Source organism: Dipodomys ordii, unplaced genomic scaffold, assembly GCF_000151885.1.
Source record: "Dipodomys ordii isolate 6190 unplaced genomic scaffold, Dord_2.0 Scaffold197, whole genome shotgun sequence".
NCBI lineage: Eukaryota > Metazoa > Chordata > Mammalia > Rodentia > Heteromyidae > Dipodomys > Dipodomys ordii.
In genome coordinates this window covers 2,508,529-2,524,404 of record NW_012267413.1, presented here as the reverse complement: position 1 = coordinate 2,524,404, position 15,876 = coordinate 2,508,529, and the positions used below count along the sequence as shown (strand labels likewise).

At 35.6% G+C, this 15,876-nt stretch overlaps 1 protein-coding gene across 6 annotated transcripts in view; it reads right to left on the bottom strand.

Moving 5' to 3' along the window:
• Cab39l (calcium binding protein 39-like) overlaps positions 1-15,876 on the bottom strand; it is a 104,979-nt gene that overhangs the window by 48,685 nt on the left and 40,418 nt on the right. For all 6 annotated transcript variants that reach the window (XM_013034860.1, XM_013034859.1, XM_013034857.1 and 3 more), the window contains 2 exons: positions 3,444-3,583; positions 1,188-1,352 (listed from right to left, as the gene is read on the bottom strand). In XM_013034860.1, the coding sequence (XP_012890314.1) occupies positions 1,188-1,352; positions 3,444-3,545 (267 nt within the window). In that variant the 5' untranslated portion in view covers positions 3,546-3,583. The remainder of the gene's footprint in view (positions 1-1,187; positions 1,353-3,443; positions 3,584-15,876) is intronic.

Genomic DNA, 15,876 nt, shown 5'->3' with positions numbered 1-15,876 from the left:
TGGTGTATGTGAAAGGAAGTGTGAGTTGACACCTGAGCCCTTCAGGTTTTCCCCGATCTTGCTTCCAGCCAGAATACAGGACTGTGTGTTCACCCATAGTCTCCTCTGAATTTCTCCTCCATCACCACAGCCAAATCTCCTCCCCTATCTTATCTGTCAGGAAGCCCTGGACTAGTATTTCCACAGATCCCCAGAGCCCTAACCTTACCTCAGTCTAATCACTATAATCACAGTAATTAGTTTTCCTTCTACTTGCTCAGTGAATAAAACTAAAAGCAATTAACTTGAGAAATCTGCATATCTCATCTGTCTTTGAGACTCTGTGAAGATTTGAATACTTACCTGAAAAAACCAAAAGAGAAACTGAGACATCTATCATCTACACAATCAGTATGTCAACTTACCTATGGATATCTTTTTCATTGCATTATCACTCACTGTTAAAAGTTAAATAAATAATAAAATGCCTACACCCATTCACACTTATATTTCTATATTTGTTGTATTTATTTAACTAGGTAAACTTGGTTTAATTGCTGCCCAAATGAGATAAACATTCTGTATCACATTTAACAGACTTCTCAAATCATAGTATTTTAATAAAAATAACTAGCTTACTAGATGCAGTGTTTGAATTACAACAGCCAGTTACTTAATGTGTTGGAACTTTAGGTTCTTTATCTATAAGATGGGGGATAATAAGATTATTTAAAACCTTATGCAGCTTTAAGAACTAAGTAAGTTGCACTCAAAACTGTATTGGGGCTGGGAGGGTGGCTCAGTGGTAGAGTGCTTGCCTCACATGCATGAAGCCCTGGATTCAATTTCTTAGCACCACATAAACAGGAAAAGCCGGAAGTGGCACTGTGGCTCAAGTGGGAGAGCACTAGCTTTGAACTGAAGAGCTGAGGGACTGCACCCAGGCCTACAACCAACAAAAAAGCAAAAGCAAACAAACAAACAAACAAAACCTATACCTGGTATTATAATAAACACTCAGCCAATGCTATCTATTATTATTATTAGTAGTAATTAATCTAGCTATTACCTAGCTGCACAAACTTAATTAAAAAATACCTTTAAATAAAGATGAGAGTGCAAATATAACGTATGACTAGCAATCATTCTTTAAAGTTAAATGCTAATAGAATATATATTAAAACAAAAAGAGAACAGTTGTCTTTCACCTCAAAGTCTATGAGCTGCAGATCAGCTATCAGTGTCACCAGCAGCCCACTGTTGTAGAGTTCTTGTGCCAGTTGAGCCACTGCCTCTGTTGGGGGCTCCTTGTCATTTGTACCACACAGAATTTCCTTCATTGCTTGCAGTGCTTTTGACACTTCTTCTGAAGCCTAGTGATCAGAAAATATGCTAACAGTTAAAAAGAATAGTAATTTCCTGCCATAAACAAGTCAATAAAAAAAAACATCTTTTGGCCCCAATTTATTTGTAATCAAAGACCATTTCATAGTTATAAACAAACTATTAGGGGGCACTACTTTTTTATTTAAGGAAATGTTACTAAAATTTATGTAAATATATCTATAATATTTCTTCTTAGCCAACAAACTGAAGTAATTTTTCCTTAAACCATATTATAGTCTAATTTTGCTAATAACAAGTAGAAATAAACAATATATATTAACTTTACTCCTAAAAATTAAACACAGTCTGACTTGAAGACTTACTAGTCATTATTTACAGTATTATGTTAAGGTTTTTCAACAAATCCCTATTCTCGTGATCTTTCATTGGTCAGATATAAATGCACAAGTTGTAAAAACTTGTAAGTTTTGTCAGTTTGTGTATTCCTCAAATGTAACTGACTTTTTGCATTTATGAAATTTAAAATAATTCAATTACATTTAAAGAATAATAAATTCACAGAAGCAAGGTATTAAGCCCTAGAGGAGGGAATATGAGAATGACAGTTAATGGTGCATGTTTTCTTTAGAGCAATGAAAATGTGATACTGGTTGTACAACCTTGGGAATACACTAAAAACTATCCTTTCAATGGGTCTTCATATGCTATGTGAATTATACCTCAATACATTTTTAAAAATACAGGTAACACTGGAAAGCAGACTAATTTAGCTAACAATTTGCTTTACTATTTTTAAAGAATTATAATGTTATTACTTTTAACAGTACAGTAATAATAAATGTAAAAGGGGATGAGCAGAAAAACACAAGTAACATTAAAATAACAGCAAGACATTACTTTTAAAAATGAATTTTCTGTCAAGTGGGAGAGTGCTAGCTGAGCAGGCAGGCCCAGCAAGCACAAGACCCAGAGTTCAAACCTTGATACTGACAAAAAAGAAAAAAAAATCCAGATATTTTTATGGCCTGAATGGAAGCAATCTTTAACTTATTAAGAGATAAAAGATTGTCTCCACCCCCCTGCACCCCACGGGAGGGAGGGCATTATTTGGGTTTGAACTCAGGACCTGGAACTTAGGAGTCAGACACTCTTCCACTTGAATCATGTCCTGAGTCTAGGAAGATTATTGTATTACTGTTGGTATATCCATAGAAGGTACTTTAAATTATAGAGAGCTGAGAATTATGAAGCAAACCTCTTTGTGACCATCTCTCAGAATATTTTCGCTACATCCTAAGATGTAAATACTTTTGTGTATTTCATGGCATTGCTATAGTTTGGATCTTAAAGATCCCTCAAAAAGATTCCTCAATAAAGGCTTAGTCCTCAGCTTTGGTGCTTCTGTAAAGCAGTAGAAACTTTAAGAAATGGGAAGTCTCTTCTAGTTATTGGGGATATACCCTTGAAGGGGACTATGGGTTCCCTATCTTTTCTAGTCTGAGCCATGAGATAAATCATTTTGCTACTCCATGTGGTCCTGTTATGAAATGCAGTCCTTACCAGACCCAAAATTATGAGGGTCATTTAAATTTCTATTCTGGGTCAATATTTGGCTCAATATTATAGAGAATGTTAAAATTAAGGTATTTTGCATCCCTTATAAAATTTAAATTGTATTATACACTAGGACAGAAAATTATGATGAACTCACAGGCATTTGTATTATAGGCATGTTGGATCATATTATAGACTAGTTGCTTGTAGAAAAACTAAGGTTGCACTGCAGTACAATCGATCTGCCAATTTTTAACTAAGGCTTTTTCCTCTTTTATTTCAGTGTAACATGATACACTAGTACAACCCCTGAGATCTTTAAATTCCACAGTGATCCAGCATAGGCCAAGATGCTCACTAGTGAACCGAGTACAACACAGCAGAATGAACAATTATTAAGTACATAAAAACCTGAAGCCAATCTAAATGTTTTTCTTAGAACCCTATGTGCCTATCACACACAGTCTCGTTTGGGTTCCTCCATTAAGCGTTTTTTTTTTTTTTACTCGTGTTTTGGCCTTAAAATAAATGTTTTTCAACAATGTTTTTGTCTTAGCTCATACCTTTTCTGTCTTTTTTTCTTGTTTTTCCAAAATGGCCATGTTGTCTTTCAGAATTTTCACAATTTCTGCTGGATTTTTGTGTGATTTACTAAACAAAGGCATTTTTCATGCATAAAAATCTCTTCTTCCAATATGGAATGCTAAAAACGAACAAGCCAACAAAAATCATAACTTTAATTCTTAAAATACTTAAATCACCATAATATGGGTTTTAAAAATAGCATTAGTTCAATAATTCAAAAACGATCAAATGATAATGAATTTCAAGTTTATGCCAAAGTTAAATATGTATTAAATCTTTAAGAAAGAAAGATATTTTAAAGTCTTTACCTAAAAGTTTTTACTCAAGAGTTTAAACTTACAACAATAGAAACACAAGGATTATGCAAGAATGAGAAAAGAACTATACTAAATATACTGTTTAGAATAAAAAGAGTAATAATAATAACAACAACAATAATAAAACATAGTAATAAAACAGAATGGGCTCAGATTCTGTGTTATAAAACAATATTTAACTGTATCACATAGTACTCCATGGTAATTTAAGACTGCAATGTAAAATTAATTGGTATCTGTCCATTATTTACTCTTCAAATATTCAGTTGTCTATAATCATGAATGAAAAAAAATCTCTTGTATCCTCAATGCTATAGTGGAGGGTGAGGAGAGTGGAGAAAGAAGTATTCTAGTTATTAGAAAGATTACACAGAGCAGAGAAAGCTAAATTACTGGTATTGTTTTAATAAAATATGATGGGAAAAATCTTGTAATAGAAGGCTCCAGCTAGTAAAAAAAAGTACATTTATTAGTAAAATATATCTCATATATTATAGAAATATGATGTAATAAATAGAACTCAAGCATTCAGAAATGAAAGCCACTAGGTTCAATGTATATTTAAACAGAACTAGAATAATATTAAACATAATATTTGGTAACATTTCTCTACTTTTATATCCTGAATATCATTCTACAGGTATGATTACATCTATTATAATATTTTATTAAGAATATGGTATGTTAATATATAAATACACCATTTTTACCAATATTTAATCAGTGGATTTTTTTACCAATACCTTAGTATTTGTAAATTTTAAAGTATATTTTTCCCCAATATTTTCCTTCTTTATTTTTTGGCAGCACTGGAGTTTAAACTCAGGGACTTTGTACTTGCTAGGCTGGTACCCTACTAGTTAAAGCCTTTTTTGCTTTAGTATTTTTTACATAGGGTCTCAAACAACTTTGTTGGAACAGCCTGGACCACAATTGTCCTATCTATACTTCTAGCCTATCTGTGACAAGCATGTTTACCATACCCAGTTTTTTTTTGTTGGTCTTGCTAATTTTTTGTCCAAACTAGAATCAGTGATACTTCTCATCTCCACCTCCTGAGTAGCCAGAATTACAGGCATAAGCCAAATTGCCCAGCTCATTTCTTACTAATGATGATACAATTAATCAATGAAGAAAAAACATTATACCCAAATGCATATATCAATTCACTGAAGCACCCTAACCAGACAGTCCTGTATTAAAACCTGGAGTATGATAGCAAATCCCTCATCCCCTAGATTCTAATCTGTTTCTAAAATCTATAGCCCAAGCCTTTCTGTTGTATCTGAAAACTACCAATATATTCCTCCAAGTAACAAAATCAGTATTTGTTGTTTGTGTTCAAGGGTTCCAATGGGATTTGTGTGTACAATGAAATTAATCTATCTATCTGTCTGTCTGTCTTGATCTGTCTATCCATCTGTCTATCTTGAAATAGAAACTAAAATTGTGAATTGTGATGACGAAACAGAGAACTTTAAAAACCATTTCCTGGGGCTGGGAAGGTGGCTCAGTGGTAGAGCACTTGCCTTGCATGCCAGAGGCCCTGGGTTTGATTCCTCAGCACCACATAAGCAAAAAGAAAAAAGCCGGAAGTGGCGCTGTGGCTCAAGTGGTAGAGCGCTGGCCTTGAGCTGAAGAGCTGAGGGGCAGCACCCAGGCCCAGAGTTCAGGCCCCACGACAGGACACCCCCAAAAAAAACAACAAAACATTTCCTGCTTTAGTAGGGATGCCCCAATGTAGGGAGGGTATTATGAGGGGAGTTGTCTACTCTCAGCCCAAGAAAAGTTTAAAATCACAGTAAGGAACCAATCAGTCTCTAAGCTGTCAAAAAACTGACGGAACACTTGAAGATAAAAAATACACACAAATAATTTTGGATGAACATTGAGCCATGTTTTTTTAAACCTCGTGAATGAAATTATAAAGGCGTGCTGATTTTCTGTAGTAATCTTTATTAAGTAGAACTAAAGTATCAGTAACAGTAAAGTACGTTTAAAGGTCACTGGATAGTCAGATGCAGAGATTTTTTTTTTTTTACTATTTTACCTATGTAATCTGCTGCTTGCTACCTATGTGATCTGAGCACTTCATGTGATCTCTTTAAGACTGTTCTTATCTGTCAATGGGGAGGATAACATGTCCCACTTAGGGCTATTATGAGGATTAAAGGTCTGTGGAGCCCCTTATATAGGGAATTGTACAAGTAAGGTATTCCCTATTGCTTAGCTACTATTATGAAAAGTTCCTGAACATAAGTAAATAATTTCATTAAAGAGAAAGCTAGTCATTGAGATATCCCCCCATATTAAGTATCCTAGTTTTTCAGTCCTTTAGTCAATTACAGTTGTCCCTCACTATACTGCATCCACTGACTGCAACTTCACTGTATTGCGGTTGTTTTTTTTTTTTTTTAACATGTAAATAGCAGTCTCTCACTTATTGCAGGAGCTACATTCCAGAGACCCCACCAGGATGAAAATCCGCGAAGTAGCAATAAGTGAACTATGATATAGTGAAGAATGATTATCTAACACAGCTACTTCACAGATTTTCACCTATCTCCAGGGTCTCTGGGATGTAACTCTTGCAATAGGTGAGGGATCACTATATTATCTATCTATCTATCAACTATCTATCTATCTATCTATGTATCTATTTATCTCTATGCCTATCTATTTAATTTATTGGTGCTGGTCCTTGAACATCATTGAACACAAGGCCTGGGCTCTGTCCCTGAGCTTCTGTGCTCAAGGCTAGCAATCTACTACTTTGAGCTACAGCTCCACTTCTAGATTTGGTGGTTAATTGGAGATCAGAGTCTATGGACTTTCAAGCCAAGCTGGTGCCAAATGGTGATTTCCAGACCTCAGCCAGAGGCATGTTCTTATAATTTTCTTATAATTACTTAAAAAATATAAATTATTCTGAATGTTTAATATTCAATGTTCAGATATTTGTCACTGAAACAGAATTTTAAAAAGAATTTTAAGAATGTGTAATTGTTTTCTTTTTCTATGTAGTATTACCACACCAAAGAAAAATATTAACTGGAGGAATTTCACCTAAATACTCCCTTGATATTGAAAATATATATATACACATACATATATGTACATGTGTGCATGTACTTATATGTATGTACATGCAAATATACATATATATGTATGATGTGACTTATATTGCTCGGTCTGTTTTGGTCTGCCTTGTTTTCATTGCATCAATCTAATTCTACTGCCAACTTGCTGCAATTACAAATGTCTTCAGGATTTCCATGGTAACATCAACATAGTGGTTAGCTGGCATTTTCTGACTCATTATGTCTCAATTTGTTGTGTTCATTTTTTTCATTGGATAAGTAACCTACATAAGCACTATACACAATCACCTTGCTTAGTACTAAGAATGGAATTGTGGACAAAAAAAAAAACTCGTGATACCTATTCTTTGGTGCTTATTAAATGTAAAAGCTAAACATTTTAGTGGCAACATGTAACAGCTAATATCATATAATGTTTCTTAATATAGAATCCTTTTTGAAAATACTTTAAATGTGGCATTTATTATAATAATTATAAAATAAAATTCATTGAATAATGTTTAAATTTCCATAAGATCATTATTAATTTTAGAACCCACACATTGAGGAATCAAAACACACTCTCAAACATTACAGCTCTAGCCCCCAAAGCCCAGCAAATTAATGAAAAATTTTCCTGCCTGCCCTGCCCTGACAGTGCCTAGCACCACTCCACACTCAGACAATACTTCTCCTATCACCCACCAACTTAGGGTATTACTCTTATTCTTGGTAACTCTACGTACATCTGGTGAACTGCACTCAGACCCACGTGCTACACAAATACTGGACACTAATGCTCGACTAGTGGTGTGGGTCAGCGGCAGTATCTGTCACATATCCATGAGGCCCTAGGTTTAGTCCCCAGAATCACAAAAAATAAAGATACTTAGGCACCCTTCTAGTCTTGTTGGAGAGACTAGATTCAGAAGTTAGCACTCTTACCTGTGTGTCATTTTTCTTTGTAAAATGAAGGGTTCTTAAAGTAAGATAGAACATCAGATTTTGAAATGGGATAGGCCATCTAACATGAGCTCTGGGTTATTCATCACACTCTTATATCCATCTTTAATACCTAGCATCTATCACTGCTAAAGATATAATGCTTAAGATGGAGACAAAAGGAACTGAGGATTCCAGAAAGAACATAATGTGCTTATATTTCGGCAATGCAGATATGCCCCGTTAGTTCAACAGACTGACTATGATGAATGCCTTCTAGGCACTGCAAAGTGCTAAGGCCACCCACTTCAACCTGCCCCAGCTCTAGTACTGAAACAGGCCTAGCACACAAAATGTTAACAGACTGACACTGGTCCTTCTGCACGTTTCCACTTTCAGGAGTAAATGAATAGAATAAGCAACAAATTAAATGTTCTAAGGAAACACATGCCCTGCTACGCTGTGGGTACGGAGACTCTGAGACTCTGTCAAAAAGAGAACTTTATAAAAGCAACATATACAAAAAATACAGATATGTACATGTATACCCACATGCCCCAAATGCGGCAGAGCAATCCCAAATCTACATACAGCAGAAATAATACCCCAGAAAACGGAGTGAGGGCTATTGCAGTTATGCATTCAAAAAATATTTACAGCAGGGCGCCGATGGCTCATGTCTATAATCCTAGATACTCAGGAAGCTGAGATCTGATGATCATGATTCAAAGCCAGCCTGGGCAGAAAAGTCTGTGAAATTCTTATCTCCACTTAACTACCAGAAAACCAGAATGGCACTGTGGCTCAAGTGGTAGAGTGCTTGCCTTGAGCTGAGCTGAAAAGCTGAGGGACAGTGTCCAGGCCCAGAGTTCAAGCCCCACAACAGGAAAAAAATACACACACACACACACACACACACACACACACACACACACTTCCTATGGCTGGAAATGCGGTTCAGTGATTGACTGCTTCCCTAGCATGTATGAGGCCCTGGGTCGGATCCTCAGCATGAAAAATGTACATCATGATTGCTGTATAGGAATTTAGAAGCATGAAGAATATATATGAAAAGAAGAGTGGGGTAGGGGAGAGAAGAACAAGGAATATGGAGCCAGATGCACACCAATACAAAGATATAATAGCTTAAACAGAAAAAAAGATTGAAACTTGATCATGTAAAGGATTTTTCTAATTAAGATTAAGGATTCAATGCAGAATTCAGTATGTGTTCTGGCTTTTAAAAGAAACAAATATTCCTTTTTCAAGCACATTCCAACAAAATGACTTTAAACAACAACAGAAACAAAGACCAAGTCCCCTTTGGGCTTTATACAATTAAATGCCACAATATAATGAGGAAGTCTACAAACTATAACATCATAATTAAATCTCTAGCTAACATATCATTTATGTGTGAATAGATTACATATATTTTGCCAAAAATTTAACAAAAAATGAGATGGAATCAAGCCCACAAAGAGCTTAACAAAATTAATGCTGGAAATCAGAAACAGTTTTTGAAAGGAAGCCTTTATAGTGTTGGCAGGACATGTGGGAGGGTGAGAATCTACAATTATAATTCACTCATGGAAATAAAAATAAACAAGACTACACTAAAGAAATTAAAGAGGAAACCTTTCAAAAATCGCTAAGACAAGAAGGATTGAAATAATAGTGCTAGAAGTACAAATAATGGAATCAGAGAATACAGGGAAAAGAAGAAAATCTCTGGAGCTATTCGATCCCTGTTTCTTCTGGTGACACATCTGTGTGCCTACTTCCTACCCCACCCAACAGAAGTGGAGGAACATGAGACCGGCATGGCCAGTGTTTCACTGTTTGGGTTATGCTCATTGGCTCCCAAATGGGTTGTGACCCAAGAAAATCAAAATTAAAAAGATGAAAGGCAGCAAGTATTGGTGAGGATGTGGAAAAAATGGAATTGGTATATATTCTTGGTGGAGATATGTTAGTACACCCATTATAAAAAATAATAGAGTGGGGTGGGAGGCCAAAAAAAATAGTATAGTGGGTCTTCAAAAAATTAAAAGTAAAACTGCCCAAAATCCAGTAATCCCACTTCAGGATAGGCATCTGAAGGAGCTGAAATTAATACACTGCAGGGATATCTGCATTCTTACTCTCAAGGCAGTATTATTCATAATACTCAATATACCAACTCACTCTAAATGTTCATCAGTACATATATATAATGGCACATATACATAAAGGGATGCTTTTTAGCCTTAAAGAGGGAGAAAATACTGTTGTTTGTGACAACATGGATGAACCTAAAGGGCATTATGCTAAGTGAAATAAGCCAGGTACATAAAGACAAGTAGTCTATAAACAGTTGAGCTCATACAAGTAGAAAGAAGGATGATGTTACCAGAGGTTGGGCAGCTGAGAGGAGAGGGAAAGAGACACTGCTGACAGAAGGGTGTCAGGTTTCAGATAGACAGGAAGAATAGGTTTTGAGATGTATTGTCTAGCAGAACAACTGCAGTCAATAGCTATGTATTCTATGTCTTACCATAATGATAGACAATGAGGGAACAGGTATGTTAATTAGCATGATTCAATCACTACAGATTGTATATGTGTTACAAAAGAGCACTATCTAATAATGATAAATCAATAAAAATAGTATTTGAATTCTTCAATAGAAGAATGTTGTCTGATATTTTAAGCCAAATAACTTAAAATACAATCAGTTAATTCATTCTAATATTTAATCAAATAAAATATCAAGTATAGAATGACTTAAGTGGTTAAATAATGACAAAATATTTTTAAAAGAAATACAGAACAATCTACCAGCTTCCTATACATTTATTATTCACCTTAAAAAGTGTAAAACTGAGATAAGTAACCCCTGAGATTGCCTGTGGTAAAACATGCTAATGAACGTGTATACCACAATTTTACCTATTCTCCAGGTTTTAGTTGTTTTTAATTTTTACTATTACTAACACTATTGTAATAGTCTTTTGTTTGTCAGCTTTCATATTTGTATATGAGCTTTTTCACAGCAGTGATTTCAACATTTCCATTCTTAAGTAGAAAGTTTGAGTATTATTAAAATGTCATTTGCTACAAAAATTCCTGGTTTGATACAGTTCCAATGACAGGCTCAAACATTTTTTTTCATGTGTATTAGTAGTACAGCTTAAACTTAGAGCTTCAAATACTTGTTCAGCTCTTTAGTTCATAGCTAGTACCATTCTTCCAGTATGGCATTGAGCTGGTTTAATCAGAGACAAGAGTCTTCAGGATTTTTCTGCCCAAGATTTTATTGTTATTTTTAAGGAGTTGTACAAAGGGGTTAGTTACTGTTTCATAAGTTTGGTAATAAGTACATTTCTTTTTTTCTTGACAGTTATGGGGCTTAAACTCAGGGCCTGGGCACTATCCCTAAGCTTTTCCATACAACTCCACTTCCAGTTTTCTGGTAGTTATTAAAGTCTCCTGCAGAGGCTGGCTTTAAACTGTGATCCTCCTTAGATCTCAGCCTCCTGAGGAGCTACGATTACAGGTATGAGCCAGCAGTACAAGGCTATGAGTATATTTCTTTTTGGACAGTGTCACCCTTTCCTTCACTTTCCCCTAGTTTCCCCCTCCTGTCCCTGTCCACAAGTTGCATAGTTCATTTTTCACATAGGGCACACCGTATTCATATATTATGGACTAATGAAAATGAACCCCCCTTGACACAAATAAAAGTGTGAAAAATGAATCAATAAAACAGCAAATGTTTTGTTGCTGTTTTGACAAAACTGAAATTTGATGGTAAAATACCAGGTCTCTCATTTCTTACTAGTAAGAATATAAATTGGACAATAATTTAGCCAAACAGTTCAAGAATGTGAAAATGTTCATACCGATTTAGGAGTAAATATACTTTATAGACAGTCTATCCTAGGAAAATTAAATAAGGCTTTTGTTGTTATCCCAGTTTTCTATAACTTACATAAATTTATATGGAAAATGTTTATTGCAATGTTTATTATAACAGTGAAAAATACAGAAGAGCCTAGATGTCTCTAAGAGGGTAATGAATAAAACTGTGATAGTCATGTCACAAGCATATGTCACAAGTTTTCTTAACTTTTGAAAAAAATTGTACAAGTTAATACATACAGATAAAAGTACTTCACACTAATAGGCAACTTCCTACCCCCACCCCCCATATAGGGGTTTGAATTTAGGGCCTCACGATATATACTCAGCCTGCTTGCTCACTCCACTAGTCCTCTCCTATTTGAGCTGTGCCTCCAGCCTGGCTTTTTGCTGGTTATTATTGGCTTCAAACCAATATCCTCCACTACTTCTTCTTCTTTTTCTTCTTTTTCCTTCTCTTCTTCTTCTTCTTCTTCTTCTTCTTCTTCTTCTTCTTCTTCTTCTTCTTCTTCTTCTTCTTCTTCTTCTTCTTCTTCTTCTTCTTCTTCTTTCTTCTTCTTCTTCTTCTTCTTCTTCCTCTCTTTCTCCTCCTCCTCCCCCTCCTCCTCCTTCAATGACACCTAAAGGGTGTCACACACCTGTTTCTGATATTTAATGGAACTATTTATAGCACCTATAAAAATGTGTCCAAATGATAAGTCATAAAAATGAAGAACAGGGCTGGGAAGGTGGCTCAGTGGTAGAGCGCTTGCCTTGCATGCTCGAGGCCCTGGGTTCGATTCCTCAGCACCACATAAGCAAAAAGAAAAAAGCCGGAAGTGGCGCTGTGGCTCAAGTGGTAGAGCACTAGCCTTGAGCTGAAGAGCTTAGGGACAGTGCTCAAGCCCAGAGTTCAGGCCCCATGACCGGACCCCCCCAAAAAAAAAAAAGAAGAACAAACAAAATTACAAGCACACAAAAATGCACAGAAAAAAATTTAAGTTAATAGTGATTGCTTCTGGATAACATAATTCATGGATATTTAAGTTTCTTCTTCATTAAAATTTTCTATTTCTTCATAACATTAATTGATCATGCAGCAAATGCTTTTATAATGGAAACCTTTTCTCTATATGGTATTTTAAATGAATAAACAAGTAACTGTTTTTTCTTAAAGTTCAAACTGTGGATTATCTGATCATCATGCCTTCTCAGAGCACTAGGCAAATATGATTTCTTTGGCTATGAAGTTTCATGAAGAGTAATAGTTGGCTAAGATTCTAGAGAGAAAGCCAAGAAAGATCATTTACTCTGCTTCCAGGGAACTCAGACTCTGTTGATTTTGTAGTAGAATCTGGCAGCATTTTTTTTTTTTTCTTTTTTTTGGGTCCAGTCGTGGGGCCTGAACTCTGGGCCTGGGTGCTTTCCCTCAGCATTTCAGCTCAAGGCTACCGTCCTACCACTTGAGCCACAGCGCCACTTCCGGCTTTTTTCTTTTTGCTTATGTGGTGCTGAGGAACCGAACCCAGGGCCTCATGCATGCAAGGCAAGCACTCTACCACTGAGCCACCTTCCCAGCCCCTCTTTTTCTGAGATATACAGTAAAATACTTCATATTCCTAACATGTGAGCACCATTGAGGATGGTTCGAAGTCAGTCAAGCAAGCAAATGAAATGGAGAGGAATGCTTGGAAAGGGGGTACATAGAGTATTAAATACTCTTGTTATCCTGCTTAAAATATTTCGAAGGGGAATAAATGTCTGTCTGTTTAACTTCCCACTGTGCTGTCCAAAAATAGTTTTCACTTCAAAGATTTCCCTAGGAAATTTAAAGGAATGGGAAATTTCTCTATGAAGTCATGAGCTACCTCAACATTTCCTTGGGTAATCTAAAAAGAACATATAAGCCAAATTATTCAGTGACTGCAAGAAAATTAACGCAAAGAATCAACTTTCTTTTCCTTCACATACATTTATTTTACAGTCAACAATGAGACAGGAACATTTCCAAAATTCTGTCTTATAGCTTGTTTATTTAAACTAAAAGCACAAGTCCCTTTTCTCATGCCAACAAATTAAATCACACCTATCACTACACATAAAAACAAAAACAAAACAAAATTTAGCTGGGTGCTTGCAGCTTGCACCTGTAATGCTAGTTTCTTAGGAGGCTGAGATCAGTCATGGTTCAAATCTCTGGAGATTCCAATGAACTACCCCCAAAAAGCCCAAAGTGGAGCTTGTGGCTCAAATGCTAGAGCACTAGCATTGAGAAAAAGGTCAAGTACAGTACACAGGCCCTCAGTTCAAGCCCCAGGACTGATACTAAAACAAAAAAGTCCATCTTGAAGTTGTACTATATTTACTATATACAAGAAATCCCTCAACCCAAATCATAATAATTGTTTTCCCAGAAATAATAAATCATACAGTGTATCATTATATATGTTATAAGATGAAATCTCTTACAAAGCAAATATATATGCTGAAGTGTGCAAACCTAGCATCTTCTTTCAAATTTTCTGTTCATTGGGTGGTTCTAAGAATTGAACTCAAGGTCTCATACCGGCTAGGCTAGTGTTCAACAACTTAAGCCGTGCCTGTAGCCATTTTCTGCACTGGTTATTTTCAAGGTAAGATCTTGTTTTAGGTCTAGGGTGGTCTGGGATGTGAGCTCCTATTTTTGCTTCCCTGTATTGCTAAGGATGACAGGCATGCGCTACAGTGCCCAGCCATTAGTTGAGACAGGAATATCTAGAAATTTTATGCCTAGTCTGACCTCCAATTGTTATGTCCAGATCTCTGCCTCCCAAGAAGCTAGAATTACAGGATTGAGCCACCATGCCTGGCTCAATTTTTCCAGTTTTAAGGAAACATCTTAAATATAAATATAATTATAATTCCCAACTGAATTTTGAGTTTGGAAACCAAAAGACACAGGTAAAAAATAATAAAATAATAAATATTAATGATTTTTCACTGATAATCATTTTTCTCCATTCAAAATGATTAAGAATGACTTTCCTTTTATAAGTTTTGCTTTATTAGCAGAGTTTGAGGGAGAGATATTTTCTAAAATTGTACAAGTTACACAGAAATAAACTTGTAAGAGGCCTTTTTTTTTTGGCCAGTCCTGGGACTTGAACTTAGGGCTTGGGCATTGTCCCTGAGCTTCTTTTGCTCAAGGCTAGCACACTACCACTTGAGCCACAGTACCTACCACTTCTGGCTTTTTCTGTTTATGTGGTACTCAGGAACCAAACCCAGGACTTCATGCATGATAGACAAGCACTGTACCACTAAGCCACATTCCCAGCCCAAGAGGCCTTTTTTATGTATGTATCCTTATTTATCTGGAAGTTTTGGTCAGACTTTTACATCAGAACAAAAACTCTTTTTTTAAAAAAAAAAAAAAAGAGGAACCCATCTCCCTTAAAAGTAATTCTAATGCCTAATAATACTGAAATAAATTTTAAAGCAGAACGAATAAGAAGTTAAGAAGATATAGTATCTACTAACGTATTTGTAGTCTAAGAACCTAACATAGCTGGTAGTTTGCTCCTGTAATCCTAGCTACTCAGAAGGCTGAGATCTGAGGATCAAGTTCAGAGCCAGCCTGGACAGGAAGGTCAATGAGACTCTATCTCCAATTAACCACCAAAAAGAATGTAGCTGTGGCTAAAGTGGTAGAGTACCAGCCTTGAATGAAAAAAAAAAAAAAGGACAACATACTTTAGTTTGAACTCCTTATTGGCATGACAGAGAGAGAGAGAAAGAGAGAGAGAGAGAAGCTCATAATGCAGGGTTTTCCCAATATTTCTTCTAAGTACACACACACATTATCCATCATTTAAAATTGATTAGAGACAGTCATTAGTATTAAGACAAAGTTTATTGGTATAGTGGGAAATAAAATTATATCATACCAGTGCCCATCAACTGTCAACCACCAAAACATTAACTATGGGAGAGTAGGAATGAAAGTGAGCTAGTTGAAGTGATTTCTCATCCTATAGACATACATGGTTGATTCACTTATTCTGGATGGGAAATTCCAAGTTAGAAATTTATGCTGGCAATTTAAGCTATATGTCACAAAACTAGAAACTATATTATCTCATTTGCAGACAGTAAAGATTTCAGTTTAAGCTCATTATTTTAATTACCAAGACAATACTAAATATGACCCT